The sequence below is a fragment of the Colobus angolensis genome, unplaced genomic scaffold (assembly GCF_000951035.1).
Source record: "Colobus angolensis palliatus isolate OR3802 unplaced genomic scaffold, Cang.pa_1.0 Scaffold2, whole genome shotgun sequence".
Taxonomy (NCBI): domain Eukaryota; kingdom Metazoa; phylum Chordata; class Mammalia; order Primates; family Cercopithecidae; genus Colobus; species Colobus angolensis.
In genome coordinates this window covers 25,373,955-25,401,665 of record NW_012115154.1, presented here as the reverse complement: position 1 = coordinate 25,401,665, position 27,711 = coordinate 25,373,955, and the positions used below count along the sequence as shown (strand labels likewise).

At 43.7% G+C, this 27,711-nt stretch overlaps 1 protein-coding gene across 1 annotated transcript in view; it reads right to left on the bottom strand.

Annotated features, from left to right (window-relative positions):
• Positions 1-27,711, bottom strand: part of UBE3C (ubiquitin protein ligase E3C) — a 117,251-nt gene that overhangs the window by 25,261 nt on the left and 64,279 nt on the right. The window contains exons 15-18 of the mRNA XM_011941601.1: positions 26,873-26,970; positions 24,697-24,829; positions 19,236-19,483; positions 752-964 (exon numbers count right to left, since the gene is read on the bottom strand). Of these exons, the coding sequence (XP_011796991.1) occupies positions 752-964; positions 19,236-19,483; positions 24,697-24,829; positions 26,873-26,970 (692 nt within the window). The remainder of the gene's footprint in view (positions 1-751; positions 965-19,235; positions 19,484-24,696; positions 24,830-26,872; positions 26,971-27,711) is intronic.

Genomic DNA, 27,711 nt, shown 5'->3' with positions numbered 1-27,711 from the left:
AAAAAAAAAAAAAAGACTCCATTGATGTGAAGTGTTCACGGCAGGCCCATGCAGAGACACACCCGACTGGTGGCTGCCTGTATGGGGTAGGGGAGCCTGCTAACAGGTGCACGGTTGCTCTGTAGAGCAAGGAAAATGTGCTAACATTGGCTGGGGTGATGATGGCTGCCCACTTCTATGAATATACTAAAAGCCACTGAATCATATACTAAAAAGGGCAGATTTTATGGTATACGAGTTACATGTTGATAAAGCTGTTATTAAGAAAATCAGTTTGAATCTCTAATACAGACTTTTCTTTTTTCTTTTTTAAAAACGATGTAAGTAACAAAAGTAACCAGATGGGTAATGAACACACACCCCAGACAGTGCTGGAGCAGCTGTGGTGGCTCTGAGTGGACAAGGAGTGAGGACTAAGTAAGGGGTCCTGCCAGGAAGCTGCTGAAAGGCCACCCCCAGCACCAGGAAGAGCCAGACAAGCAGCAAGCCTGGGCTGCAGCTTCATGAGGAGAGCTCTGCAGGAGGGGCTGCCGGGCAGGAACAGGCCTCAAGCGTGGGAGCAGGAACTGCGCTCAGCTCAGAGGCCAGGGCTAAGGTGCTTCGGAGCTACATGCTTCGACGTCTAAGTCACAGCAACGGTCATTCTAACTAAAACGTGCAGAAGTCAAACACTGTAACACAAATGGACTTCCACACAAAGGGAGATGCTGCTATTTGCTCTAGAGGTGTGTGAATCCTCCTGACCCCTCACCTGCGCCTCTCCCAGGTCGTTGTTCACCACAGTGAAGTTCAACCCAAGCTCCTCCACATCGTCCTCGTAGCTCTTCAGGAAGAGCAAATTCTTATACACCTCAGGGTCCAGGGAGGCGAGATGGTGAATGTCCACATCCGCACTGGTTCCAAGCAACTTGGAAAGGAAGAAGCCCGCAAAGGGCAGCTCCACCAGCATGTTCTCATAGAGAGCCTTCAAAAGAGAACAGTGACAACGTTAGCATCGAATATACAAGCCGCCTACAAACAAAGAGCCATATGCTCAACTTGATATTAAACCCAACCCTAAGAGAGCAGGTACTTTCTCCTCCTAGTACCGGAGGTGGAAGCTGATATTCAGTGGGCAAGTACCCCGCTCCAGGCTCCCACAAAGGCATTCAGTGCACGCATTCAGCATGCGGAGAACTCTGGAACAGACCGCCTAGGGGCGAAATCGTGGAATTATGAAGAGCCAGATCCTTCCTGTGAAACAGAAGCCAACAAATGTTTCTCCTCAAGAGAAGGATGGTGAATCCTTCAAGAACTGCAGGTTTGTTAAGTCTCCCGAGGTGGCTATGGCAAATGATCACACACTGCGAGACTGAAAACAACACGAACTCATGGCCTTGCACCGCCACGGGCCACAGGTCCAAGATCCAGGGAGGAGACCTCACTGTGTCTCCAGCTCCCGGTGTCTCAGGGTAACCTTGGTTGGGCCTTGGTTGTGGCTCCCTCACCCTCTTTCCTGTCTCTTCTCACAGATGTCTTCCCTGTGAGCTCTCTGGGTCTGAACCTCTTCTTTCTCTTATCCAGACACCAGCGACTGGATTTCGGGACCCACTCTTATTTACTACGACCTCATCTTAACTTGAGGAGGATTAAGATGAGATGACCTCACCAAAACTTTGCAAAGACCCTATTTCCAAACAAGGCCACGTTCCCAGGACAGGGTATTAGGATTTGAGCACAGTTTTTGGGGTCCTAGTTCATAACCACGTATGCCACTCTGCCCTGCAGCACACAAGCAGCCACAGACAATGTGTCAATGAGTGAGGGTGGCTGTGTTCCAAATTTGGGTTTCATGTGATTTCACATGTCAAGAAATATTATCTTTTTTTTTGAAGATGGAGTCTTGCTCTGTTACCCAGGCTGGAGTGCAGCTGTGTGATCTCAGCTCACTGCAACCTCCACCTCCCAGGTTAAAGCAATTCTCCTGCCTCAGCCTCCCGAGTAACTGGGATTACAGGTACCCACCACCACGCCCAGATAATTTTTGTGTTTTTAGTAGAGACGGGATTTTGCCACATTGGCCAGGCTTGTCTCAAACTTCTGAGCTCAGGTGATCCGCCCACTTTGGCCTCCCAGAGGGCTGGGATTATAGGCGTGAGCCACCACACCCGGCCAAAAGTTTTCTAATAAAGACAACAGAGACAACAGTTACCATTCCTTGAGCACTTACTAGGTATGAGGTGCCAGACACTGTGCTAGACATGCAGTTAGACATTAGTTATCTTGTTTCCATGTGGTCTATCTGGACAATTTTTTAACTTAAGGTAAAGGAATGGAAGTAAACAAGAAATCTCGATTTCCTCTACAAAAGCCATTTGTGTCAGAATATATCTAGTCAAGCCGGGTGCGGTGGCTCACGTCTGTAATCCCAGCACTTTGGGAGGCCCAGGCGGCTGGATCACCTGAGGTCAGGAGTTCCAGACCAACTGACATGGTGAAACCCTATCTCTACTTTAAAAAAAAAAAAAAATTAGCCAGGTGCGGTGGCACATGCCTGTAATCCCAGCTACTCAGGAGGCTGAGGCAGGAGAATCACTTGAACCCGGGAGGTGGAGGTTGCAGTGAGCCGAGATTGTGCCACTGCACTCCACTCTGGGCAACAAGAGCAAAAACTCCGTCTAAAAAAAAAAAAAAAATCCAGTCTTCAGAGAGATGTGTATTTACAGTGATCCCATTTTCACAGGTCAAATAGAGGTGGTCTAATGACCCCCAGGGTGTGTGGAGAACAGGTGGCCTGGTTGTAGAGAAAGAAACCCTCTCCACAGAGGCGGTCACGGGCCTTCCTACTGTCTGGAGGTGCAGCATTGGAATTTCTGCCCGAGAACGAGGGACGCCAGGAAGGATAGAGAGAGGGAAGGTGAAGGCTGGACTAACCACACCTTGCAAATGACCATTATCAGCTGTACTGCAGGAGACGCTGTGACAGACCCAGGCCCTCTTTATCCCACTAATTTGAGATCTTTTTACTTTCATAGTATAGGCATTTAAAGTTGTGCATGTCCCTCTACTCACTGCTTTAGCTGTGTCCCATTAAGTTTTGGTATGTTTTGTTTTCATTGTAAAATGTTAAATCTGTTTTAAGATTCGAGTGCTCTCGTGCTACCCAGGGAATACCAAAATCAAAACAAAACTTTATGGGGTAGTCATTCATCCATGAGACAGTCAACTCAGAAGTCACCCTTCCAACCTAGAGGCCATCACCCAAATGTATCACGCCCTGTTAGATACATTTTAGAGAGATCTGTGTGAATTAAAAACATGGGAGTAAGCAGCTTCCAAAGAGCCAGGACTGTGCTTCTGCAAGCTTCCGGCAAAGGAGAAACGTTTCAACTGTAAGCCATTGCTTCTGTGGGGAGTGAGTCCTTTGCTAGGTCATAGCTTCCAGCCAGTGACCGTATTTAGTCATCTATTTCGTACGTGTAGTCCATACAATACGCATCCTTAAACAAGCACTCCAGAACTTACACACTCCAACAGGGCATGCTCAGACTCCCCTTGAGAGTCACATTTTAAGGACGTGTCCACTAATATGACTGGAGGAAACGAGAAAACAGCTGTTGAGGTTTTCCCAAAAGCAAACATCTAGAATGCCACTGGCTTTTTGTTTCAGAAAATGACAGACGTTGTGAAGAATGCTTTTTTTTTTTTTGAGATGGAGTCTCCCTCTGTTGCCCAGGCTGGAGTGCAGTGGCACGATCTTGGCTCACTGCAGCCTCTGCCTCCTGAGCTCAAGCAATTCTCCTGTCTCAGTTTCCTGAGCAGCTGGGACTACAGGTGTGCACCAACCACCACGCCCAGCTAATTTTTGCATTTTCAGTAGAGATGGGGTTTCACCATATTGGCCAGGCTGGTCTCGAACTCCTGACCCAAGAATGTTTTTTAAGGAGCTCAGTGCATGTTTGATAACTAGAGCTGGCATAACATCCCCTCCAAGAAGACTGCGGCTGGCCTCTGCCCGGTCAACCAAAGTATTATGCCCTTGTGTTTTTATTTCTGATTTGAGGACTAATGATTACCCAATTAGTTTTGAAAAGATGGCAAAAAAGGGTTTCTTAATGAGAGAATGAATAAAATGGCAACAGGCACATAGTCATCATCTCCTGACAACGTAAAGAAAGTTGTGTTGAAAAGGCACAGTTCGTTTAAAGTTAAGGATGGTTAATGCTATTAACCTGGGCCACTGACAAATGGCATCACTTTGAAATGAATGACGAGTTCAAAGCCAAGGAGAACATTCTGTATAAAACTACATGATTGATTCCAGGTGTTGAAGAAAAGCCCTCATTTGTACAGTGGACTTTAAAAGTAAACTGGAAGTGTAAATCATTTGATGTTCAATATATAAGGTCACTGTTTGCCATTTCTGCATTAGTAACAATAAACCAGTGAAACTAGTTAAATATATCAGAATTACCTGAATTTTAAACAGAAATCCCACTGTGACTCATAAAATGTAAATGCATAGGTATAATTTTTTACATAAGGCAGGTTTAAACCTTCAGAGCATTTAATATACAAGCACCAATAAATGATGGCACTAAAAACTATGATTGCATCAGCTAAATGGATTATAAATTAAATTTCCATAATGTATGCAACTGAGATACAAATGTAAGCATAAATCAAGGTATTTTCTAAACACAGGTTAATTATACAACTTCAAAAACTGCCTATTTTTTATGCAAAATAATCCACTTAGCATTTTTCACATTGGCCTTAATTCTCAGCCAGCTGTACCACACTTGTTCCTAGAAGCATATCAATAACTACTTGTCATGAAAAAAATAGCAATAGGTATATGGAAAAAACCTGTGACGAATTTTTCAACTGTCTGTCTTTTATGAATGTTTATAGCTAGAAATTGTGCCAAAATGATTTGAAATAAAAAGGATTAATTATAGTAGAAGCCTTTTAATATAAGTGAGTGCAGTCGCGACGCAATTAATGCAAATTGTGGCTCTATCAGGAGAATAAATGTGAACCACATCACAGGCCATTTCTGTTTGCCGCCAAATAACTTCAGTAATTTACTACATTAAGAATCAATAAAAAAAATAATGCTTTTCAAATGCATCTCTATCAATCTTCAGGCAGCTTTAAAGTGAACATTTATAACTTAATCTAAAAACTATATAAGAGATGATGTCTTGCTTTAAAGCCATCCTAATTGAGCAAGCAGATAATTTTAATTATTTCAAATCATACTAACTGCATACTTTAAAAAACAAAAAAGAAATGTAAAACAAGAATGTATACTAATAGCAACATGCTATTTAATAATTGTGCTTCAGAATTAATAAGTTGGAATGGAAAAACGAAGTCCCTTCAGTCACTGGGACCACCAGGGGCTTGTGTAACTAACTCTGAGCTCCCACGGGGCAGGAGATATACCTCATCTTTCTTTCTTTTTTTTGGAGATGGAGTTTCGCTCTATCGCCCAGGCTGGAGTGCAATGAATGGCACAATCTCAGCTCACTGCAACCTCCACCTCCTGGGTTCAAGTGATTCTCCTGCCTCAGCCTCCCAAGCAGCTGGGATTACAGGCGCGCACACCATGCCCAGCAAATTTTTGTATTTTTAATAGAGACAGGGTTTCTCCATGTTGGCCAGGATTGTCTTGAACTCCTGACCTCAGCTGATCCACTAGCCTTGGCCTCCCAAAGTGCTGGGATTACAGGTGTGAGCCACCGCGCCCGGCAACATACCTCATCTTTAATGCAAGAGTTCAAATATAACATATGGTACCCATTCATGTAACAAACATTTATTAAGTGCCAACTATATGTCAGGGACCACATTACATACTGGAATTCTGCATTCATGAATCTGTTTGCAAGAAAACCCATTCATTCTTGTGTTAAGAGTTTTCGGATTGTGGGTTTCAGACTATGTATATGTCAACACCCATTTCAAGTCCTAGATCTTCACAATCCTATTCCAGAGAGCTTTCTACACTGTCAACTCCTGCAACACTTTGTCTACACAGCTACCCTGGCACTAAAAAATCCGTGTTGTCCCCGTGTCCCATGCGCCTCACATGCAGGAGCAGCAGGAGGAAGACACCAAGCTCCCTGGAGAGGCCAGGCTGTGGGCCTCACTCTAATACTCCGCTGGCAGGTGCCCTAAAGCCAATCTCTAAACATGAGCTGAAGTGGACTCGCTCTCGATTCAGCAGATGTCTACCACAGATAACTGAGCAGAGCCCACTAGCTGTTACTCAGAGAAAAAGAGCAATTCTGCCTTGCAAATCCTGAGCCACCACACCAGGACATGGGTGCTGCACTCTTACTTCTCTACAAAGGCTGCCCAAATCCCCAGCACGCAGAGCTGCCCAGGCCTCACAGTGCTCACACCTTTTCTTGAGACCCTGGCACTCCATAAAGACAAGGAAAGCCTGCAAAGATTCCCCTTCTTGTCTCCAACTCTCCTTTCACTTCAGAAGCCCTGCAGGGCACAGGGAATGGGGGTTGGGGGCTGTGGGGGAGACTCGAAGTGCACGTCTTCAGTCTTATTTTCCTTATAGTCGTCTCCAGCGATCGAGCCACAATATGATACATTTTGAGGAGCTTGGAGTTGACCCTTCCTTTTTTTTTTTTTTGAGACGGAGTTTCCGTCTTTTGCCCAGGCTGGAGTGCAGTGGCACAATCTTGGCTCACCACAATCTCTGCCTTCCGGTTTCAAGCGATTCTCCTGCCTCAGCCACCCAAGGAGCTGGAATTAGAGGCAACCGCCACCATGCCCAGCTATTTTTGTATTTTGAGTAGAGACAGGGGTTTCACCATCTTGGTCAGGCTGGTCTCAAACTCCTGACCTTGTGATCTGCCCGCCTCAGCCTCCCAAAGTGCTGGGATTACAGGCATGAGCCACCACACGTGGCTCAACCCTTCCTTTTTTTCCTCGACTTCTAGTTCTGTGGCTCCCACGTTCAGTCTCCAAAACAAAGAAACCCTTGACCCTGCTCACCAAAATATTTCTAGAAGATAAAAAACTTACATCTTCATGAACAAGGAAGTTCGCCAAAATAGCAAACCCATATTCCCACTTCCACTGACAAGAAGCAAACATCTGAGCATTTGAGGGCAGTTTTTACACTCCTGCTTCTGAAAGACAGTAGGAATTAAAACAAACAAACAAAAAACTCAGGCCCAGTCTCAAGGTACCCCACATAACCAAGAACTATTTTCAACAATTAGAAGAAAACATCTTTCAAGTTTCAAAATTCTACTTTTGCCATATAGGAGAATAAAATATCAGACTAGAAATCTGTCAAGCCACCTCCTGAGAAATTTGAGGATACTGACGCCTTCGATGATAGAAGATTTTGTTACCATGGGGTACTGTATCCCTAACAAGAGCTGATGCTCTAATGGCTATACTCCTTCCAGCTTTAGAACGACAGCACCCATGAACTCCAATTTATACTGACTGCTGCTTTCTCTAACTTCTGTGACACTGGCTCTGTCAGTCACGTTACCTACTGCATGATTCCTTTGTAACAGCTTTACTGGGATATCATCCACATAACTTACATTAAAAGATTTTATTATATTCATAAAGTTGTACAACCATCACCACAATCAATTTCTGAAGATTTCCATTATTCTAAAAAGAAACTCCACATCCCTTAGCCGCCACTCCTGGTTCCTCCCAGCCCTGGCGATCACTCATCCACCTTCTGTCTCTTGATATTTTCCTGTTTTGGACATTTCACATAAATGGAAGCATGTCTTTGGTGATTTCTGCATCCACTCTCTTTCACCGAGCAGAACATTCTCAAGGTACATCCACGTGTACCATGTGTCAGTGCTTTACCCCTTTTTATGGCCCTGTAATACTCCACTGTAGGGATGAACCATATTCTGTTTACCCATTTGCCAGCTGATGGGCCTTTGAGTCATTTCCATCTTTTAGCTATTATGAATAATGCTATTGTGAGAATTTGTGTGCAAGTTTTTGTGTAAATATATGTTTGCTGGGTCAAAAGGTAAGTAACCTTTTGAGGAACTGCTAAACTTTTCCAAAGTGGCTGCACCGTTTTACACTCCCATTGGCAATGCACGAGGACTGATTTCTCCACATCCTCACCAACCCTGCGATTCCTGGTTTGATTCCCACCGTGCTTGCAGGTGTGCGCGGCAGCCTGTGGTGTGCTTTGCCCTTCCCTGACGACTAGTGATGCTGCCATCTTTGCATGAGCTAATGGCCCATTTGCTTGCTGCCAGTCCCTGGAGAGATGTCCAGTTGGATCCTTCGCCCATTTTTAATTAGGCTATCTTTTTATCATGGAGTCCTTCATATACATGCCACAAGTATCTTCTCTTTCAGTGTGTTGTATTTTCAGATCCTTGATGGTGTCTTTTGAAGCACAAATGTTTTTAAGTCCAGTTCATTTTTCCTTTTGTTGTTTGTGCTCCTGGTCTCATAGCTAAGACAGGATTTTTTTCTGACTATGCTGCGACACTCAGCAGTCCGTTTTCCCGTATGCCCTGCAGCGCTCTGTGTTCCTCAGAGCACTCTGCGTGAGTAGTTGTGGTCTCTTTTGCACCCTTGAACCACTGGGCACAGAAGGGAGGTAGGCCCCCTGTGCTCCTTACTGCCACTTCCAGACCATCCTTTCCTTCCCTCCCCCTTAAAATCCCTGGCTTTCAATCTCATGCACTGGGCTTGAGCATCCATTATTTCTCCCAGGTGCAGTTACTGCTCCTTAATTCAAGATTTTAGCTCCTGAGAGTCTAACGCACTCTGGTGATAATTTTTGGTGACATCTGTGACCCACAACTGACTGTCATTCTAACATCCTGGCTGTCCCTCAACTCCACTTTAGCTACCAATTCCTTCAGCCCTGTCCCCCAAGTGGCATTACCGGCAACGAAGCCCTCTGATCTTAGCTTTAACCACCCCTGCACTGATTCCCTGAAGGACCTCGACTCCACAGGTCTCCCCTCCCATCCAGCTTCCCTTGCCCTCAAATCTCCATTCATGGATTAATTTCCTCTCTAAACAGCCTAGATTCAAAGGTAGGCTCTTGTGACCACTATGAACTTGCAACCAATTCATCCTTTATTATAGTCACTTTGCAAAAAACCCCATCCCTGGTTACATCTGACTCTACATCCTGGTCAGACCCACATAGCTGTTCATGGGTGTAGAAAAACAAGTAACCTACATGGCTGGTCTCACTTCACTTTATGGTATTAACGTCAAATGAGCCCTATACTAACTGGCAATCCTATTATACTTCCACAGTCCAGTAATCCTCAAATTTTCCTGTGCATCAGAGTCATGCTTATTAATTTAAGCCTATTCATAGCTTGCTGGCCGGGTGTTGTGGCTCACACCTATAATCCCAGCACTTTGGGAGGCCAAGGCAGGTGGATTACTTGAGGCCAGGAATTTGAGACCAGCCTGGCCAACATGGCGAAACCCCATCTCTAGTAAAAATAGAAAAATTAGCCAGGCGTGGTGGTGGGCATCCGTAGTCCCAGTTACTTGGGAGGCTGAGGCACAAGAATTGCTTGAACCGGGAGGCAGAGGTTGCAGTGAGCCATGCCACTGCATTTTAGCCTGGGCAAGAGCAAGACTCTGTCTCAAAAACCCCCCCAAAACCTAAAACCAAAACACACAGCTTGCTGAGCCCTAGCCCTAGAATTCCAGATTCAGAAGGTCTGGGGTAGAGCCCAAGAATTTGCATTTCTAACAGATCCTCAGGTGATGCAGGAGGCTGGACTGGGAATGTTGCTCTTCCCATCCTCGCCTTCTGCTGTATCACCCAGAAAGCAGCAACAGTGGGAAGCAGTCAGAATGAGCTCCTGCTCCCCAGCTCATGCAGCTGCACCCAGTGTTCCTCTCCCTCTTCTTGGACACACGGCCTGTGGCGCCCCCTGCTTCAGCACCAAACCTCACACCCTCACTTTGCAGGGTGCAGTTCCTCTCTCCCTCAGCAATTTCACTGACTCATTTCCAGCAGCACGCGCACATGCCATTTCTTCTCCCATCTTCAGAATACAGCTTTCCTAGCCCCATAGCCCTTAAGCGGCTGCTCATAGTTTTCTTGATAACCAGTCCCCTAATTCTTCTCCAATCCTTCCTCTTGTAACTGCTCTGAAGTCTACTGCTGCAGAGTGCCCTAATCACAAACCTGTGGCTCCATCCATTTTCACCCAGTGAACACACTCATGGAAAAGCACTTAGTCCACAGCACAGAAAACGCCTAGCACCTTGGAAGCCCCCTGCACCCCCTTCCAGTGTTACCCTCCCAGGAGCATCAGGATCCTGCCTTCCAAAAACTGCAATGAGCTTTGCTTGTTTCTGAACTTCTATAAATGAAATCTGACAAAATGTACTTTTGTGTGTCCGGATTCTTCAACTCAATGTTAGGTCTGTGCCGTTCACTCATACCATTTTGAGTAGCTGTAGTTTGTTCATTCAATAAGTCTTGTGACTATCCTACAACTTATTTATTATCATTATGCTTTTGAAGGACATTTGTATAGTTTCCAGTTTACGGGCTATACAGTGTTACTATAAACATTCTTTCACATGTATTCTAATGAATATGTACACACTTCTGTTGTGATGCGATGTATTTTCAGCTTTCATATGATACTTTAAGAAGATAATCCTGACATTCTTTTCAACCGATCTGCTGAGGTTTTTGCCTTCACCACGCCACAGAAATCACTTGTCCACTTTGCTAAATGACATGACCACTTCTCAGTGCTAAACATTACTTGGTCTAATGGTACCATCACACAATACCCACCTTTCTCTTCCTTTCAAACACCATCTGTATCTGGCACCTGAAATTCCACTTTTCTGGTTTTCTCCCTTACTTTCCAGCTTCATCTCCTGAACCTCTGTTAGTCAATTCTCTACTTTCTGGACTCCAAATCTTGGAGAGCCCTGGGGCTCAATTCTTCATCTCTTTTCTTCTCTAGTGACACCTACACCCTGGGCTCATGACTTTAAGTACCCTGGGAAAGCTGATGGCTCAGCCCAGATATTGCCTCTGAACTTGAGGCCCCTATCCTCAACTGCCCCCCATTAAGCCTCCATAAGAATGTCTCCCTCCCCACACCTGCTCCTGCCCAGACCTTCCGCAGCTTAGTCAACCTGACCTCCATCCTTCTAGTTCTCAGAACAGAACCCAGGCGATCCCCTTACCTTCTCTTGTCCTCACACATCCCAACATCTGATTCATCAGCAAAACTCCTTGAATATGATGACTTCTTACTAGCACTACCACCAGGACGTAGGCAGCATCATCACTCCACCTGAACGACGTGACACTCCATCTGGTGTCCCAGCTTGAGTGCCTGACCAATGCAAGCCTATACCAAAGCCAAGGAGGCCCATGACAACACAGGCCAGATTCTGCCAGCCCTCTGTTGGTGTCGCCAGGAGTCCCCACTGGCCTGTCTTACTCCAGAGCGTGACCTCCACCACTTTACTTACTGCTGCCTCTCAAAACTGATTTTGAGTCTAGAAACAATAAAATTAACACCATACACCTTCATTTGGCTTTTATTTCATAAAGTTACATTTGCTAAATCTAAATGAATATTTAAATGTTTAAAAGGATTTACATGGGCCCTATTTTATCATTATTTTGAGACAAGGTCTCTGTCACCCAGGCTGGAGTGTGGGGGTGCCATCATGGCTCACTGCAGCCTCTACAGATATCTCAGGCTCAAGCAATCCTCCCACCTCCGCCTCCCAAGTAGCTGGGACTACAGATACACACCACCATGTCTGGCTACATTTTTTTTTTTTTTTTAGCAGTAGAGACTAGGTCTCCCTATGTATGCCTAGGCTGGTCTTGAACTCCCGGGCTTAAGTGATCTTCCCACCTTGGCCTCCCAAAGTGCTGGGATTACAGGTATGAGCTACTGCACCCAACGCTATTTTTTAGATTATTTGTTGTCTTTATTGCACAAATAAGAGCCAAAGATAAACAGGAGACTTTAAGTAGGGCCAGCAAGAGTGTGTGCTTCTAACCTTCATGGTGACAAACATGGCCCAGAAAAAAGAGAATGGTCTTGATATCATACTGATCCATTCTCCTCACGAATTTCAGAACTATTTCAAACTATTGCTTGGGAGTGATGAGAAAAATAAACAGGAAGTAATAACTCAACAGTAAGCAAGACTTACTTAATCCTTACTTAATCCAAGGGCAGAAAGAATTTACCTTGTGGTGCTAAACCTACAGTGAGAAATCTTTTTTTTTGAGACAGAGTCTGGCTCTGTCGCCCAGGCTGGAGTGCAGTGGTGCAATCTCGGCTCACTGCAAGCTCCGCCTCCTGGGTTCATGCCATTCTCCTGCCTCAGTCTCCTGAGTAGCTGGGACAACAGGTGCCTGCCACCACGCCTGGCTAATTTTTTGTATTTTTAGTAGAGATGGCGTTTCACTGTGTTAGCCAGGATGGTTTCGATCTCCTGACCTAGTGATCCACTGCACCCGGCCAAGAAATCTTATTTAGGTGCAGCAATCAACTGAATTCAGGAATACATCTCTCATTTTTACTGTAGAATCTAAACCACTTGTATTTTATGGTTAATTTCGAAGAAATAAACTTACATAGAAAACCGTCTTGCCGGGTGCGCTGGCTCACGCCTGTAATCCCAGCACTTCGGGAGGCTGAGGCAGGCAGATCACTTGAGGTCAGGAGTTCCAGACCAGCCTGGCCAACATGGTGAAATCCCATCTCTACTAAAAATACAAAAATTAGCTGAGCAGGGTGGTAGATACCTGTAATCTCAGCTACTCGGGAGGCTGAGGCAGGAGAATCGCTTGAACCCAGGAGGCAGAGGTTGCAGTGAGCCAAGATTGCACCACTGCATTCTAGCCTGGGCAACAGAGTGAGTCTAAAAAAAAAAAAAAAAAAAAGAGTTTAGGGTTCAAAACAAGGTATTTTTTTTTTGAGACAGAGTCTCGCTCTGTCACCCAGGCTGGAGTGCAGTGGCCGATCTCAGCTCACTGCAAGCTCTGCCTCCCGGGTTTACGCCATTCTCCTGCCTCAGCCTCCCTAGTAGCTGGGACTACAGGCGCCCGCCACCTCACCCGGCTAGTTTTTCGTATTTTTTAGTAGAGACGGGGTTTCACCGTGTTAGCCAGGATGGTCTCGATCTCCTGACCTCGTGATCCGCCTGTCTCGGCCTCCCAAAGTTCTGGGATTACAGACTTGAGCCACCGCGCCCGGCCAAAACAAGGTATTATACAAGAGAAGATCTGCCCCTTTAAAGACTAAGGCAACTGAAATGACTAGTATTCACCTCAATTTAGATGTTTAAAGTTTCAGCAAATTCAGTGAGCATTTTACAAAAGGATGCTAATGATGCAGAAAAAGAAACTTTCCAACTTTCGAAAATCTCAAGATAAACTGTTAAGTGCCAAGATTCTACTACATAATACAATAAATGCACACTGAATTCTACTGCAATAAAAGATTATAAACCATGCTGAAGTTATACAATCTAATTAAAATTTTCAAATATATAACCAAGATAATATCAAATAATCTGATTTATAGGCATGCCATTCCAATTAAATCAATATTCTAAAGCAAGAAAAAAAGCCATTTTCAAATAGAATTCAAATATGATAAAGGCTTAGCCTCAATAAATATTCTGAACTTAATTGGCTTAAATGGACCTAGGTGCTTCTATCTGTAAAAAAAAACTTCAAGATGACATTACCACATCCTTGGGCTGTTTATTTATTCCCTGTCTGCAGCCTGATTTACAGGCGATAAAATGCAATCATGACCCACACCAGAAGCAAGAATCATTTGCTAATGGAACTTTTAATTGAGAAGTGGCCAGTGACAGGAGGTAATTCTCCCTCTGTAGGATCACTCCTGAAGACCTCTTTGTACTTTATCACAGTAAACAATCACTAACATATGCATTAAAGAAAATTTAAATACATTATGACCCAATAAATATCATAATCAATCAATATACAATTTTCATCTCTTAAAGACATAACGTTCAGGTACCACACTATTAGTTGTTGTACTATTACACTCACTCGGATCTGAGCAATTTTTAGCACGTTAGTACAAAGCTTAACTTTGTCATCAGATGGTTATCAGATGTTTTGGAAGCTGGTAACCCCTTGGGAATTTCCATGCAGAAAATAATGTAAGGAAAGTCTTAAATATGTGAAACTAAGTTCACTACCATCCTCAAACAACTATAGTTTTGTTATTGGTCTAAACTTGACTATTTTAAACAGCCTTAATAAGATATAACTTACATAAACTTCATTTGTGGGAGAAAGGTTTAAAATCACAAATTCTCTTCCCTGGATCTTGTGTAAATATATACACATTCCAAAGTACAGTACTATACAATGACATCATATTCAGAATAATTTCAATTATAAGCAATATGTCAATAAACAAAGGAGAAAATGAATTTACCCTCACCAGACTTACATAACTATTAGCTTCCACATTAATCAAGACTGGATGATTTATACATTCAGAAAGAAAAAGTAGTATATAATCTTAAGGTTTAATTCATGCAGATAAAATTAATGCTCTATCTTCTGTAACTGCATTGTGTGAAAACCACTAAGTTTAGAGTATTTGAGGTTAGCCTAGCAAAACACTCACCTTTATTTTCACATATATATTATTAAGTTAGAAGGTTCTTGGGCTCATTTTAACAGAAAGAACTATGGGATTGCATTGTAAAGATTTTCTTGCCGCGCGCGGTGGCTCAAGCCTGTAATCCCAGCACTTTGGGAGGCCGAGACGGGCGGATCACGAGGTCAAGAGATCGAGACCATCCTGGCTAACACGGTGAAACCCCGTCTCTACTAAAAAATACAAAAAACTAGCCAGGCGCGGTGGCGGGCGCCTGTAGTCCCAGCTACTCGGGAGGCTGAGGCAGGAGAATGGCGTAAACCTGGGAGGCGGAGCTTGCAGTGAGCTGAGATCGGCCACAGCACTCCAGCCTGGGTGACAGAGCGAGACTCCGTCTCAAAAAAAAAAAAAATAAAAAAAAAAGATTTTCTTTTCTTTTTTTTTTTGAGACAGAGTTTTGCTCTTGTTGCAAAGGCTGGAGTGCAATGGTGTGATCTTGGCTCACCACAACCTCCGCCTCCCAGGTTCAAGCAATTCTGCCTCGGCCTCCTGAGTAGCTGGGATTACAGGCATGCGCCACCACGCCCCACTAATTTTGTATTTTTAGTAGAGACAGGGTTTCTCCAAGTCGGTCAGGCTAGTCTCGAGCTCCCGACCTCAGGTGATCTGCTCGACTTGGCCTCCTGAAGTGCTGGAATTACAAGTGTGAGCCACCGTGTCCGGCCCATTGTGAAGATTTTCATACAACGAATTATGAAATGTACGTCCTCCAGAGGAAGCTGACACTGAGAAGTAGGCTGTGTGACCATCAACAAAGAGAGAGATGCTATCCGCAAACTGACACCAAAGCCAGCTCACAAATCAACATCAAATCAACACCTGAAATCTGCCACCTGAAATATGGTGAGCCTGAAGATGACGATGTAACACAAACCGTTACGGTAGTGAAGTCATGCTAGAGCCCTTTCTTAAACTTGAACAGCACTTAAAATCACTGGGAGTCTGAACAAAGAAATAACTGGGGCTATGACAATGCATTTCAAGGAGACACAAATAAAGGGGAATTATTCTATATCCAGGATAGACTGATTCCTTCCCACCACTCCTGCTTAACAAGGCTGCGGTTCTACTCCCATTTGCTATAAATAAATACACACATACCCCATACTGCAAAGCTACAGTAATCAAGACCATATTGCATAAGGGCAGACCCACAGTGTTAAGTGTACGGTCTACTAATTTCCAACAAGGGTGCCAAGAACATGAGGATGCCTAACTCATACAATCTACAAAAATTAACTCAAAAAGGATCAAAGACCAAAATGTAACAGCTAAAACTACAAAACTGTCAGAACATCATACAGGTGGAAATCTTTGTGATTTTAGGTCAGGGAATGGATAAGACACCAAAAACAAGCAAAAGAAAAAAAACACATTAGACTTCAAAATTAAAAGTGTTTGTCCTTCAAAGGAAATCATCATGAAAGTGAAGAGACCACCCAGAGAAGGAGGAAAACATTTGCAAATCATTTATCTGACAATGTTTCAGCTTCCTCAGAGAATATACATTTCATAACTCATTGCATTTCAGGGACTTAATAATAAAAGACAATCCAATAAAAAAAATAGGCAATGGACTTGAATAGACATTTCTCAACAGAAGTCATGGAGCACCTGAAAAGATGGTTAACATTATTGGTCATCAGGGAAATTAAAACCACAACGAGACACCAATTCCCACCCACTAGAGTGGCTGTAATGAAAAAGACAACACTAAGCAAGTGCTGACAAGGATGTGGAGTCACTGAAACCTTCACGAATTGCTGCTGGGATTGTAAAAGGTTGCAGACACTTTGACGTGGAGTACTGTACGACCTAACACTTTCATGTCTAGGTATATGCCCAAGAAAAACGAAAAACCTATGTCCAAATAACAGCCTGTATACAAATGTTTGTAGCAGCATTATCATAATAGCCAAAAGGTGGCAACAATGCAAACGCACCACTGCACTCCAGGCTGGGATGAATAAGTAAACAAAATGTGGTGACTGGGTGTGGTGGCTCACACCTGTAATCCTAGCCTTTTGAGAGACTGAGGCAGGAGGACTGCTTGACACCAGGAGTTCAAGACCAGCCTGGGCAACATGGCGAGAGCCTGCCTCTACAATAAAATGAAACAATCAGGTGTGGTAGCAAGCAACTTTTCCCACAGTTGAGAGGCTGAAAGCAGGAGGATTGCTTAAGCACAGGACTGAGCTGTGTTTGCAGCAGTGCACTCCAGCCTAGGTGGCAGTCTGTTTCAAAATGAACAAAACAAACTCCAAAGTGTGGTATATCCATACAATGAAATAAGATTCAGCCCTTAAAAGGAGTGAAGCTCTGACCTATTAGGACATTAATGAAACCTGAAAACATGCTAAATCAAAGAAGCCAATAACAAAAGGTCACAAATTTATAGTCGATAAAACAAATGATTCCACTTATATGAAATGTCCAGGAAAAAAAAAAAAATCCATAAAAAGTAGACGAGTGGTTGGCCAGGGCTAGGGGAGGAAGGGCAGGATAGGGAGTGACTACATAGGGTTTCCTTTTTGGGATGATGACACTGCTTCCAAGTTAGATATTGGTGATGGTCACACAGCACAGTGAATACATTAAAAAACCACTGAACTGTACACTTTAAAAGGTTCAATTTTCCATGATGTGAGTTATATTTTAATAAAACTGTTATGTAAAAGAAGTCATAAAAGTACCATCTGTTTTGCAGGCACTGATTTTCAATTAAGCTACTTCTCAAAACAGGCAACTCCATGCACTATGCTTCTCAGAGAACAGAACCACCAATGAGATAAAGAAATTTTATTACAAAGTTGAAAATGACTATAGCTCTGATTAATTCTTACAGAAATTAATCACAATAGCAACATTAACTTCTAATTTATTTATTTTTATTTTTATTTTTTGAGACAGAATTTCGCTGTCACCCAGGCTGGAGTGCAGTGGTGCAATCTTGGCTCACTGCAAGCTCTGCCTCCCGAGTTCATGCCATTCTCCTGCCTAGGCCTCCCGGGTAGCTGGGACTACAGGTGCCCACCACCACGTCCCGCTAATTTTTTATAGTTTTAGTAGAGACGAGGTTTCACCGTGATAGCCAGGATGGTCTCGATATCTTGACCTCATGATCCACCCACCTCGGCCTCCCAAAGTGCTGGGATTACAGGCATGAGCCACCGCACCTGGTCTTAATTTCTAATTTATTTAAGAATGTTAGTAACAGGCCAGGTGCGGTGGCTCACGCTTGTAATCCCAGCACTTTGGGAGGCTGAGGCAGGTGGACACTTGAGGTCAGGAGTTCAAGACCATCCTGTACAACATGGTGGAAACCCCTATCTCTACTAAAAATACAAAAGTTAGCTGGGCGTGGTGCACACCTGCAGTTCAGGAGGCTGGTGAAGGACAATCCCTTGAACCTGGAAGGTGGAGTTTGCAGTGAGCAGAGATGACGCCACAGCACTCCAGCCTGGGCAACAGAGTGAGGAGAGATTCCGTCTCAAACAAACAAACTAGCTAATAATAATTCCTGAATACTCAACTTGATAAATGCCACTCTAGCAGGTACAGCTGTGTCCCCGCAAAAGACAAATTCAAATCCTAATCTGTGAATATAACCTTCTATGGAAATGAGGTATTTGCAGATAATCAAATTAAGATGACGTCACACTGGAACAGGGCAGGCCCCAAATACAACGACAGGTGTCCTTATTTAAAAAAATAGAAGGCAATGTTGACACAGACACTCAGGGAGAAGTCCACGTTAGAGCAGAGGCAGAGATCAAAATGATGAATCTACAAGCCAAAAAAGGTCAAGGGCTACTGGCAAGACCAGAAGAACGAATTCTTCTAGAGCCTCTAAAAAGGAATCTACACTGCTGCTGACACCCTGAGTTTGGACTTCTGGCCTCCAGAACTGTCAAATAATACATTTCAGTTTTTCTAAGCCCCCCTCCTCACCCCCAAAAGCGTGTGGTGATGTGTTGCAGCAGTACGAGTGAACTAATAGTCACTAGGCAGTAACTTAGTGTCTTAGTACGTTTTGACTGCTTATAATGGAAGACCTGAAACGAGTAATTAATAAAAACTGAAATCCATTTCTTATAGCTGGAAGGCCAGGAGCCCAGCGTCCAGGGGCAGCCCCTGCTGAGGCCTTCTCAGTGGTGGGGACTCTGCAGAGTCCAGAGGCGGCACAGGGCATCACAGGGTCAGGGGCTCCCTCCTGTAAAGTCACCAGGGCCCCTCCCACAATAAACCACTCACTCATTCATGAAGGCTGAGCTCATATGATCTAATCACCTCTTAAAGGTTCCACCTCTCAATACTTGCACACTGGGGATCAAGTTTCAGTACGAGTTTGGAGGAGACATTCAAACCACAGCACCTACTTACAACCATACAAATTTGTTTCGTGCAGTGCTTTTGCAACATTTAGCACCCAAATTTAAAACAAACAGTATTTTATGATAAACTTGGATAACAACCACACATAAACATAAAATGTCAACATCTTTTGGTCCGAGGTGTATTTTTATATGAAGGTTACTTTACCTTTCCAAGCATTCTGCCTAGGAAGTAGTAATGTCTGGCAAAAGAATCTCCCACAAGCATCTGAGCAGCCGGGTTGGGGTACAGAAGCCCTTCATTAGTAGTCTTAAAGAACCCCTGGTTGGGGTTAAATCCTGATTTCAGTAGTTCATTTAAAAACTCTCTGAAAATACCACCACCATCAATGCCAGCTTCATCCAGGCCATGGGCATTGAGCAAGTGCACACGGATCCGCTTTTTCAAATCAGGCTCTGTTCAAAAAAATGGGAAGGTGAGGAGGAAAGATGTTACAAGAAAGCAATAACATCAACTGGCCTTACAGGAAGGCTTGGGGAAGGGGTGCAAGGATCTTAGGGACATTTTAACATAGGACTCAAAACAGCAATGATATTATCATTATTTTTTGAGATAGAGTCTTGCTCTATCACCGAGGCTGGAGTGCAGTGGCATGATCTCGGCTCACTGCAACCTCTGCCTCCACGAACTCTCAGGGAGTTGGTCCTCCAGAGTCTACAGCAAGCTTGTCCTCAACCTGCAGCCCACAGGCCGATGTGGCCCAGGATGGCTTTGAATGCAGCCCAACACAAATTCATAAATTCTTAAAACATTAATTTTTTTTTTCCTTTTTTTTTTTTTGAGACAGGGTCTCCTGTCATTCAGGCTAGAGTATAGTGGTGCCATCTCAGCTCACTGCAGCCTCTGCCTCCCAGGTTCAAGTGATTCTTCTGCCTCAGCCACCCCAAGTAGCTGGGACTATATGTGTGTGCCGCCACGCCTGGCTAATTTTTCTATTTTTAGTAGAGATGGGGTTTCACCATATTGGCCAGGCTGGTCTCGAACTCCTGACCTTGTGATCCACCCGCCTCAGCTTCCCAAAGTGCTGGGATTACAGGCATGAGCCACCGTGCCCGGCCTGTGATTTTTTTTTTTTTTTTTTTAAGCTTATCAGCTATTGTTAGTGTATTTTATGTGTGGCCCAAGACAATTATTCCTCTTCCAATGTGGCTCAGGGAAGCCAAAGGATTGGACAACCCTGATCTATATGATCTTTTAATAGCTGTATTTGGCTGAAAAGGGGGGAAAATTACTGGTTATATAATTTGCCACAAAGAGTAAATTAAGGCCAGGTGCAGTGGCTCATGTCTGTAATACCAGCACCTTGGGAGGCTGAGGTGGGTGGATCGCTTTGAGGTCAGCAGTTCGAGACCAGCCTGGCCAACACGGTGAAACCCCATCTCCACTAAAAATACAAAAACTAGCCGGGCATGGTGGCACATGTCTGTAATCCCAGCTACTTGGGTGGCTGAGGCCGGAGAATCGCTTGAACCTGGGAGGCAGAGGTTGCAGTAAGCCAATATCATGTCACTGCACCCCAGCCTGTGTGACAGTCTCAAAAAAAAAAAAAAAAAGTAAATTAAAACATTGTCTTTTTCTGGGCACAGAGGCTTACTTCTATAATCCCAGCACTTTGGGAAGCCAAGGCAGGACTGCCTGAGGCCAGGAGTCCAAGACCAGCCTGGGCAACACCAGCAACACCCTTTCTCCACAAAATATTAAGAAAAGCTGGGAATGGTGGTGTGTGCCTGTAATCCCAGCTACTCAAGAGGACCACTTGAGCCCAGGAGTTTGAGGCTGCAATGAACTATGACTGCACCACTGCACTCCAGCCTGGGTGAAAGCGAGACCCCCATCTCTAAAATAAAAATTTAAAAACCCCAAAAACAGGCCGGGTGCGGTGGCACGAGCCTGTAATCCCGGCACTTTGGGAGGCCAAGGCAGGTGGGTCACCTGAGGTCAGGAGTTTGAGACCGGCCTAACATGGTGAAACCCCATCTCTACTAAACACACAAAAAAATTAGCCAGGCATGGTGGTGCGCACCTGTAATCCCAGCTACTCAGGAGGCTGAGGCAGGAGAATCGCTTGAACCCAGGAGGCGGAGGTTGCAGTGAGTCAAGATCGTGACACTGCACTGCAGCCTGGGCAACAAGAGAGAAGTTCCATTTCAAAAAGCAAAAACCCAAAACCAAAAAAAACCACAAGGTGGACCAAGTTAAGATGTGATCTGATAAACAGGCTGAATCAGAGAACAGCTTTGGGGAAGTAAGTGAAATGTCCCTTATCTTTTTGTAAGAAAGTTCTACAGGTGCTTTGCAGAAAAGATAGGGGGAAGGAGAGGCGAGAGTTGGGGAAGAGGCTGCTGCATGAAGTCAGGGGAAGCACCGGCACACAGCATACATTCGACACTTTCACAGACCCCATGCGCTGCTGCCATCTGTTGGCTTTGGTGCACAGTCACCCACGCGTATCTGCCCTGGAGCATCTCAAGGGACACATAACCTTTAGAAGCATCCTGGAAAAGGGGTTTAGCAGAATGCTTGATACAGCCTCCAGGCAATCTCCTCAAAACCCTGTCTATCCCGACATTGCTATGTACACGTCAGTAATTTTGAAGTTTCAGTACCTGGAGTGTAAACAGTCTATGATATGTGTCAAGTAGGGCAAATACAATTTACTGGACTGAGGCTTACAGCCACCACATACCAAGTTCCCATTCACTGAGCAATGGTCGCTGACTGAATGGACAAGATGGGGCCGCTCTGCACAACAGCAGGGATGCAGTGCTGCCTGGCTGTGCCACCCAACCTCTGGGCCAGTGTCCGTGCCACCCTCGGGAATCGGGTAAACACATCTAAGCCATTTGGCTCCAGCTTGCTTTCCTGCTTCTGGAAGAAATTTCCTCTGCTTCAGGAAGAAATGGTAATTCTGCCCATTAAATGAAATAAAATAAAAGTAACCAACCAACAAAAGCAGACAAATGAGGCTCTCCAGAATGATGAGAGCAGAGCGCGGAGCCAGCTTTGCCTCATTCTCACCCAAGAGTCAATGACAGTGTGAGCTCCAGGCCCCAAGGGAACTGTGTTACCCACTTTATAATTCTTACAGCAATCCCATGAGGAAATGTGACGATTTCTCCCAATATTCCACACTGCAACAAGGTGGTGCAGTGCAGGCAGGGAGTGCGTGGGCATCCCTGTGAGACCCCAGCCCGTCTCTGCTCTCTGAGCACCAACTGCAGGAGCAGCCATCAGCCTCTTTGCATTTCACTCAGTCAGCTTATGGGTAACAGGGGCGAACATGCACACTTCAGAGAACCACTCCGAGATGAGGCAGACCAGCATCGTAAAGCACGGGTTCGCTTCAACCACTAGATGGTATGTGGAATAATCACATTAGTTGATTATATGTAAATTATTAGTCAAAAACGCACCTCAAACCATTCTCTCACAAGTAAATTAATGATTCTGAGATATCTGACTTTACTAATTTTCCTAGCAAAACACATTTTAACACATGGCTTAATCATTCGTATAGTACTTGAGAACATTTATAAAGATTTTAAGCATTACAGTATAAACATTATGAGAAGATTCTTCCAAATCTTTTAACTTCAATGCAATTATTAGCATGCATTTAGGGAGGTGGGGTGTGATCAGTTTTTAAATAATTTTTAAAGCTTAAGGATTCATTAGGAAATCTGAGGTTTGTTATAACTGGACAGTAACATCAAAGAATCATCTACATGGAGTAGTTTTAAAGTTAATTTTAAATTGCTAGTAAATAAGAAACACGTTCTACTCTGGCTGAAGAGCTTACAGCCCCCTACTTGCAAGTACCCCGCACCACAGCACCTGCGCCCTTGGAGCGCCCCTTACCCACAAACTCAGCTCCTCCCCTACAGGTGCCGCTCCAGAACTGCCTCTTGTAAGGCCCTTCGACGTTAAACAGCGCACTCTTCTCTAAACACTACACAATCATTGGCAAACTCATTATTTTGTCACATCTATTTTTTTCCCCCTGGGATTCAACCACAAATTGAACAAGCATCTACTGAGCACTGGCTGTGTACACCAAATAAACAATTCCATCCCAAGCTGTAAAAATCTTCAGGGTCAAGTGGGAGAGATGAACATGAAATCTGCTAATAAAAATACACCACTATTTTTATTAAGAACTATTAAGAATTGAATATAAGGTACTGTGGGACCCCAAAACATCTCTCAATTAGACAATTAGTTAGATTAGGAGTCTCTCATTTACACGAAATATTCTGAAAACACAATCAGATAGGCAAGGGAAGCCTGGCCCTGTGGAGAGGCCGCAGCCTGTGTGCAGACCTGAGCTCACTCGGTCTCAGCTGGTGACACTCGGCATCAGAGGGCCATGGCAAAGATTCAATGGCAACAGTAAATTGTGTGAAAAAAATAAAAGCTTGAAATAGAGTAAGGAAACAGCTGATGTTAGCTTTCCTCCACTGTTCCAATATTATGACAAAATTAGTTCTTTATGTAAGCAATAAAAATTACTAGAAATCAGGTTTCATTTCCTTAGAAGAAAATTAAGTTGCTCCCCTAGAAGAAAAGGCAATTGTCATTTCACATGGGACAACCTATCCCCTTCCAAAAATTGGGTAAGATGATTTCATTTTTAATTTTAGATCCAGCCTAAGCTTTCATTTTAATCCCCTTGGCATTGACCAACATTGAATTAATGTATTATCATAATCACAATTTTTCGAAGTTAAAACTGCTAATATATTAAAGGTTAATAGCACACAAACTTTGAAGACTAAGTATCAAATATTAACATAAGACAAAATGTGCCAGTGAGCTCCAAATGCTATCCAAATTGCTGTCACAATATAATCCTCCTTTACTAATGGCAGTGTCATTGAAGCACACTTATCTTTTTATAAAGAAACTTAGATTGCAATGGCATTTATTTTAGTATATTTAATTTGGCTTACAATTTCTGATTTTATATAAATATTTATACAAAAACACAGAATGTAAATGGCTGCCATCGAGATTTTTAGAATGACAGCTTGCAAACTAAATTTTTGGGGCAGACATTGGGAGGTGGGGAACCGGTTACTTTCTTGCCCTTTAAAAATAATTAATATTTTTTAAAGGCTTCTGTTGTAGTAACTGTCAATTTTAGAAATATTACTTAATAACACGTCTCCCAAATCTGACTTGCTATACTATTTTTTGAAAACTGGGTCTGGCTCTATTGCCAAGGCCGGAGCAGTAGCACAATCAGGGTTCGACTGCAGCCTTGACCTCCCAGGCTCAAGCCATCCTCCCGCCTCAGCCTTTTGCAAAGCACAGACAACAGGAGCACACTAACATACCCAGATAAGCTCACTTTGTTTTTTTTGTCAAGGCAGGGTCTCAGTACGTTGCCCAGGCTGGCCTCTAACTCCTGAGCTCAAGCAATCCTCTCGCCTCAGCCTCCCAAAGTGCCAGGATTATAAGTGTGAGCCACCATGCCCAGCCGCACATTTCAGTTTTTAAGTCATTATGGAACAAGATGATGGACACTAATTTTTAAACAACCACCATTTTCTAAAGCAATTCCCTAGCCTCCACCTGCCAAATAATACATCTAGAGAATTATATATACCATTTTCTGGAGAAAGTTTGTCATAAGCATCTTCATAAATGTAATTTCTTCTTATTGTGACATTAATTCCATCCAGAAATGGACCATCTCCTTGAACTTCTTGCTTATCTGCATAAATCAACCTCTGAAAGATCTAACAAACAAGGAAAGCTGTAAGGTTATTAGGAACAAAAGACCTGTTACAAGCTACCAAAGAATAAACTGCTAAATCTTATCTTTGTATCTTCATAAATTCTGAAATAAATGCTAATAGTCAAGGTATCAAATAGTGATTTTTATCAATAAATATATAGATAATATATAATGTATATCATATTTAAATATTTCAAAAGTTGCTCCTTTGCCCAGTTTAAAATAAACTTAAAAAATCCAGCCAGGCACTGTGGTTCATGCCTGTAATCCCAGCTACTTGGGAGGCTGAGGCATGAGAATCTCGTGAACTCGGGAGGCAGAGGTTGCAGTGAGCTGAGACTGCACCACTGCACTCAGACCTGGGTGACAGAGTGAGACTGTCTCAAAAATAAAATAAATTAAAATTAAAATTAAAACCCCATGCTATAGAATATTTTCATTTATAAATCCTTTATAAAAACTTAGGTAGAACAGCTTTGTAAAAGCTGTATACTAACACTAGTAGAAATATCTCTATGACAAAATTCAAATAATCTTTTTGATGTTAAAAATCCAGCAGAGGGAGCTCAGGAATTATGTGAGTGAGTGAGAGAGACAGAGAGAGAGAGAGTGTATGTTGTGTGTGTGTATGCATGCGCAGGGACGGTTTCGTGAAGGGACATGAACAGCTTCAAAAGAAACTCTTTCGTTCACCATATAAACAGAGTGTACAGGCCTAAAAAATACACTCTTGAAGCCATTACTGGAGAACGGAACCAGCTAATCTTCAGAAATTTGGTAAAAATAGTTGACAAATAAAAACAAAACATTTTAAAATTTGGAAACATATATAAACAAAGTTTTGTACATCAAAGACACCAGACAAGGAATTAAGATATTTGTCCATTTCTTTTTTTATAAAAAGGAAAGTGGCGGGCGCGGTGGCTCACGCCTGTAATCCCAGCACTTTGGGAGCCCAAGGCGGGCAGATCACAAGGTCAGGAGATCGAGAGCATCCTGGCTAACACGGTGAAACCCCGTTTCTACTAAAAATACAAAAAATTAGCCGGGCGTGGTGACACGTGCCTGTAGTCTTAGCTACTTGGGAGGCTGAGGCAGGAGAATTGCTTGAACCTGGGAGGCAGAGGTTGCAGTGAGCCAAGATCATACCACTGCACTCCAGTCTGGTGACAGAGGAGACTCCATCTCAAAAAAAAAAAAAAAAAAAAAAAAAAAGCTGTGTTTCCAGGCCGGGTGCAGTGGGGATGCCTGTAATCCCAGCACTTTAGGTGAGATGGTGGCTTGCACCCAGGAGTTTGATGTTGCAGTGAGCTATGATCACAACACTGCTTTCTAGCCCAGGTGACAGTGAGATCCTGTCTCAGAAAAATAAAAATAAAACAGCGTTTCTGATAAGTAACTTAAACATGAATGTATAGAAGCATATCTTCACAAAAAATTGACATTTTCAAAAACAATGCAAAGTATTCTCCCCCCTTTGAGATAGGATCTTGCTTTGTTGCCCAGGCTGGAGTATAAGTGGTGCCATCTTGGCTCACTGCAACCTCTGCCTCCCAGGCTCAAATGATTCTCCTACCTCAGCATCCCGAGTAGGTGGGACTACAGGTGCACGCCACCATGCCCAACTAACTTTTATATTCTTTGTAGAGACAGGGTTTTGCTATGTTGCCCAGGCTGGTCTTACACCCACGGGCTTGATCTGCCTGCCTCGGCCTCTCAAAGTGCTGGGATTACAGGCATGAGCCACTGTACCTGGCCAAACAAAGCAAAATTTAATAGAGAAAAATGACGTTAGACCCTTGTTATAAGAAATCTATAGTGTAAAAAGGCTTTCCACCAGTTGTAACTAAGAAAATACTTTGTTTGTAAAAAGAGGTATCTAGTTGGGTTCTATAAATCATTCTTACTTATTTCAACCTAATGAGAAAAGTATGTTATGTAATCAGCTAGGCACTAGGCACCTTTAGAGATTTCTTTGGTGGGTGTGTTAATTTCTTAACACTAATATGATACGTAGTGACAATAAATAAACCAAATTGCATACCTTTACTCGTTCCTCAAATGGAACCACAAAAGGCAACTCTGTCAAGACGGCAAGCTGTCTTTCCTCAGACACAGACAGCGGCGGGGACTCCAAACCCACTACAACACATTTTAAAACCTTAATTAGTTCACTTGCACTTTCCCTTGCATTCCCACTGACAATTATTAAGGTGAAGATTCATGAAATCATCCTGATTAACTCATTTATCTAAATCCAGTTCCATGAACACATGCCCACCTCAGGCAGACCCATGAGCCACGCACAGTGCAGGATCAGCACAGAAGTCTTCAGTAGCTCCCCAAATACATGCCTTGATCGAATATTAAAGATGTCCTAATCAAGAACTCCACTTCCGCTCCAGCTGTCTAGCACGTCTCAAGTGCACAGCTAGCCTGAGCACTCGCGGTGAGACCCGAATGCAGCCAGATTTGGCAGTGGCAGGTGCCCTGGCCACCCTCGACCACCTTCATGTCCTTTTCCTCCTCCTATGGCAACAACGTTCCTCCCAGACCAGGCGTGTGTGCATGAGATGGTACCTGGGAGAAGGCTGTATACACAGTGGGCCCCAGGCAGTATTTCATGAATAAACACGTATCCCATTCCTTTCCAACAATAAATCATAACTTGGCCTCTTAAAATTCATTTCAAGGAGCTGGGGATGGCAGCTTATGCCTGTAATCCTAGGCTGAGGCGAGAGCAGCCCTTGAGCTCAGGAGTTTGAGAAACTGAGCAACACAGAGAAACCTTGCCTCTACAAAAAAAATTTTTTAAAAAATTAGCTGGGCGGCCGGGCGCGGTGGCTCAAGCCTGTAATCCCAGCACTTTGGGAGGCCAAGATG